We start from the raw sequence: 4,700 nt of genomic DNA, 5'->3' as shown, positions 1-4,700 counted from the left end.
ACGTGGTTCGACACTTGCCTATAGACGGCAACAAAGAAAGTTCTACAATAAAATAAGGAGATTACAATAGTAGCACACAAGCACTCTCACAAGACCCAAGCCCTAAATGCACCATTGACTCTTTCACACAAATAATAAAGCACCCTATTGTATTTGCACTAGTCTTATTTATTTATATATATATATATATATATATATATAACAGTACTAAACGAACAAGGACTTGAATTCCTATATTACTGTGCAAGAAACCAAAACCAAGTAGAACTTAGTTTTCTACTATCACTAGGATAAAGCCAAACCGACTTTAGCCATCCAAATAAAAGCCGCATGCACAACAACCCACGAGGCACACAACAAGTGCTTCAAATTGAAAATTTTCTCGACACTCTAAATTCGGTAAAGCCGAGAAAAAAAGAAAGATACGGAATGACGGAGTATCTGCCATGCGATGTGTTTCTGGAGATCCTGCATAGACTACCCGTGAAATCCCTAATCCGATTCAGGTGCGTATCCAAATCATGGAACTCTCTAATCACAAGTCCTGCCTTCATCAATTCCAATCTCACTCGATCACACTCCAATTCCAACAAATTAATTGTTAAGTATTCGGATCTCAACATGGTTTACGAATTAATTCACGAAGAAGACAATGAAAATAATGACTTGTCATCTGAACAAATTCAAGAACTTGAGTTGCCGAATAGTTTTGGTCGCGATTTTAAATTAGTCGGTTACGTTAATGGATTGTTTTGCCTTGAACCAGGCCGCTATATTGTTTGGAATCCCTGTATTAGAAAATTTATTGTCCTTCCCAACCCTTCCGTTACGGCCTCCTCCTTTGCATGTTATCTAGCGTTTGGGTTTGATCCGAGTACCAATGATTATAAGCTGGTGAGAATTGCATTTCAATATAAAAATCTTAGCAACAAAAAACGCGCCAAAAACCTCTGGTTGAGGTTTACTCTGTTAACGAGGGATCTTGGAGAATAACGAGTGGTAGGGACTCGTATCCGCCTGGAGTTGATATCAGTGACTGTTCCATGTCAACAGCAGTTTCTTTAAATGGAGCTGTTTTTTTTGCTGCAAATCGGTGTGATGCCTGGAGTTCAATAGTTTTGTCATTTGATTTGGGTGATGAGGTTTTCCGCGTGATATCCTTGCCAAATGGTAATTTCAAATTTGAGCATGGTATTCATATCTTGGTATTCAAGGGATTGCTTTCTCTAATATGCCATGAGTATATGAGTGAGCGTTGTTCTGTTTTTGTGATGAAAGAGTATGGCGTTGTTGATTCTTGGACTAAACTGTTCACTATTGACCTCAATAGGCAATTCTGTAGAGTGTTAGGTTTCCGGAAGAATGGTCATTTATTAGTGCAGAACGAAGTATTACTTGGTTGGGAGCTCTGTTCATATGACCCTGAGAGCCAACAAGTGAAGAAGTTGGGGTTTTGTAGAAGCTCATGTTATTCTTTTGCTGATAATTATGTGGAGAATCTTTTCTTACTTGACAAATCAAATGATGCAGTTTCCAAGTGGAATGTGAGCAAGAAGAGAAAGTGCAGATAAAAAGGCTCCAGTATTCAACTCAAAATTTCAGCATTTACATTCCTAAATTCTATTTTATTCTTTGTATGTGCTAGATATTTATGTGTTGCTATACTTAAATATTAAGTTTCAAACCTCAATACATGGCTTTTGGATTTTAATTTGTTCTTGAATGGATATAAAGAGTGGTCATAATTTTTTAACTTTTTTTTATAGGTAACTTAGCAAAATTGTATCATTTTAGAGGGAAAAAAAAAAAAAAAAAGACCCCATGTACACAGGTAGTATACAAGAGAGAGTCTTAGAGTCTAACAAAAATAACATTCAAGTCCACAAAATCCTCGAAAAAGGAAAAAGACAGCCTACTCAAGGCAGCCATCCAATTATACAACAATCACAGCAAAAACAATTTCAACTAGAATGATGTACTCTCTGTCCCCTCAAAAGTACCCCTATTTATTGCCAAATAGTCCACATTAAAGATTGAGGGATAGCCCCCCGAATAACAGAGGACTGATCGTAGCCAAAATCCCCATTGTGGTGGAAGAAGATGCTCTAAAGAGTGGTCAAAATTGTTAAATACGATTTTGTGGTTTTGGTTGATGATGGGATGAGTCATTTGCAAGAACGAAATGGTAAATGTAAATGTAAATGAAGACTGAATTTTTTTTTTTTTTCTGTATTCTGAAATTGTCACAGCCAATTCTTATTCTATATGAAAAATTGTTTCACTTTCCATTTCATTAGGCACGCTAAAATATTTCTGCTATGATCAGCCGTTGCCTACTTGCCTTCTGATACTGTGTTGTGTACATAACATATTGTTTTGCATCAACGTAAAGTCAATAAAGTAAGGGATTAGGCCAAACATAAGCTGCTGTAACCATGTAACTGTAGGTAGAGTCGTGTTTTGTTAGTGTATTTTATGGATTAAATGTGTTATGTGGTATTGTAAAAAAAAATACTCTCTTAGTTGCTTTGGGAAAGAAAACGGAGGACTTTGTTTTAGGTATGATCATAAAATTTTGTAGTTAGAAATGTATTTTATGGAGAGTAATTTGAGGGTTTGTAGTATTGTAAAAAAAAAAAAATTGTGATCCTATTTTGTAAGCAATATTTTAGTAAAAGTTAGAAGTGTATTTTTACCGGACTATCCTTTAGTTTTGTTCCAACTTAAACCTAGAGAATAGGGGTATTTTGGGAAAAAAATCGGTCCAAACAAGAGCAACCCCTTATATAAATAGTAGTATAGATATAAGAACTCATATTTGAAAATGAGAATATAAGAAAATTTGAGTTCAAATAGAACTCATAAATTATCTGACATGAATGGAAAGAAAATGATAAGTAAATACCTTTTTGAGTGGCTTCCTCTGGCACGTAGTCACCTATTACTATTGTTCCTCTAAGTATAAAAAGCAGGGACTTGAGGGTGGAGGGTGGAGATGGGAAGTATTTTCATTTTTATGGAAGAGATGGGAAGTAATTTGATAACATTATAACTGCTTAATGATAATGGAGAGATTTAAATTTGTTAGGTAGAAGTTTGGAGTTGTGTGTGACTAAAATGTGAGTGTACTTTTCAATAAATGTAGAAGTTTGGAGTTGTAGTTTTTCTTGACCCTCCGCCGAGGTGTCCTTTTGAATTTAAATTCAGCTGAAACTTTGTATGATCGCAGCATTGCTGCTTCTGTTTTCTCCGCATTGTTGCTTTTAATAAAACTCCAATTTACCCAAAAAAGAAAAGAAAAATGTGTTTAAACACCCACATTTTATCATACTTGACAACTTGCGTTAGTTTTTTAATCAATACGTGTGTTAGCTTTTTTTTTTTTTTTTTATAACTATTTAATTTTTTTTTTAATAATTATCAGTACGTGGGGTTTTTTAAAAAAAAATAATAATAGTACTTAAAAAAAAATAAATGTGTAGTTGCTTTGAAAAAGTGGGTTAGTGGGATAATGTTCCTATTTTGTAGGTAATATTTTAGTATAAGTTAGACATGTATTTTTACTAAATTGTCCTTTAGTTTTATCTCTACTTAAACTTAAAAAAATAGGGGTATTTTGAAACCCAAAAAAAAAAAAAAAAAAAAATATCTGGTCCAAACAGATGCAACCCATTAAAATAGTAGTATAGATTACTGCTTCTGTTTTCTCTGCTTAGTTGCTTTTAATAAAACTCCAGTTTACCCAAAAAAGAAAAGAAAAAAGATGTGTTTAAACACCCACATTTTATCAGTACTTGACAACTTGTGTTAGTTTTTTAATCAGTACATGTGTTAGCCTTTTTTTTTTTTAATAACTGTTTTTTTTTTTTAATAATTATCAGTACGTGGGGTGTTTTTTTTTAAATAATAATAGTACTTAAAAAATATTTAAACGTGTAGTTGCTTTGAAAAAGTGGTTTAGTGGGAGAATGTTCCTATTTTGTAGGTAATATTTTAGTGCAAGTTAGGCATGTATTTTTACTAAATTATCCTTTTGTTTTATCTCTACTTAAAATTAGAAAAATATGGGTATTTTGAAACCAAAAAAAAATATATATATGTTCCAAACAGGTGTAGCCTTTTAAATAGTAGTATAGATTGCTGCTTCTGTTTTCTCTGCTTAGTTGCTTTTAATAAAACTCCAATTTACCCAAAAAAGAAAAGAAAAAAGATGTGTTTAAACACCCACATTTTATCAATACTTGACAACTTGTGTTAGTTTTTTAATCAGTACGTGTGTTAGCTTTTTTTTTATTTTATAACTATTTAGTTTTTTTTAATAATTATCAATATGTGGGGTTTTTTTTTTAAAATAATAATAGTATTTTTAAAAAAATAAACATGTAGTTGCTTTGAAAAAGTGGGTTAGTGGGAGAATATTCCTATTTTGTAGGTAATATTTTAGTGCAATTTAAGCATGTATTTTTACTAAATTATCATTTAGTTTTATCTCTATTTAAACTTAGAAAAATGGGGGTATTTTGAAACCAAAAAAAAATCCAATAATAAACATGTAGTTGTTTTGAAAAAATGGGTTAATAGGAGAATGTTCCTATTTTGTAGGCAATATTTTAGTTCAAGATAGCATGTATTTTTTACCTCTATTTTAACTTAGAAAAATAGAGGTAGTTTGAAAAAAAAAAAAAAATTCTGGTCCAAAA

General features: G+C 32.0%; 1 protein-coding gene across 1 annotated transcript; it reads left to right on the top strand.

Annotated features, from left to right (window-relative positions):
* Nucleotides 1-429: 429 nt before the first annotated feature.
* LOC126722509 (F-box/kelch-repeat protein At3g23880-like) lies at nt 430-1,571 on the top strand. The gene is made up of 2 exons (XM_050425668.1): nt 430-777; nt 927-1,571. Exons 1-2 carry the CDS (start codon nt 430-432, stop codon nt 1,569-1,571), a joined length of 993 nt encoding a protein of 330 aa, XP_050281625.1.
* Nucleotides 1,572-4,700: the final 3,129 nt, after the last annotated feature.

The sequence above is a fragment of the Quercus robur genome, chromosome 4 (genome assembly GCF_932294415.1).
Source record: "Quercus robur chromosome 4, dhQueRobu3.1, whole genome shotgun sequence".
Lineage (NCBI taxonomy): Eukaryota > Viridiplantae > Streptophyta > Magnoliopsida > Fagales > Fagaceae > Quercus > Quercus robur.
Note: the sequence above shows the minus strand (reverse complement) of the source record. Positions and strands in the feature narration are given on the sequence as shown.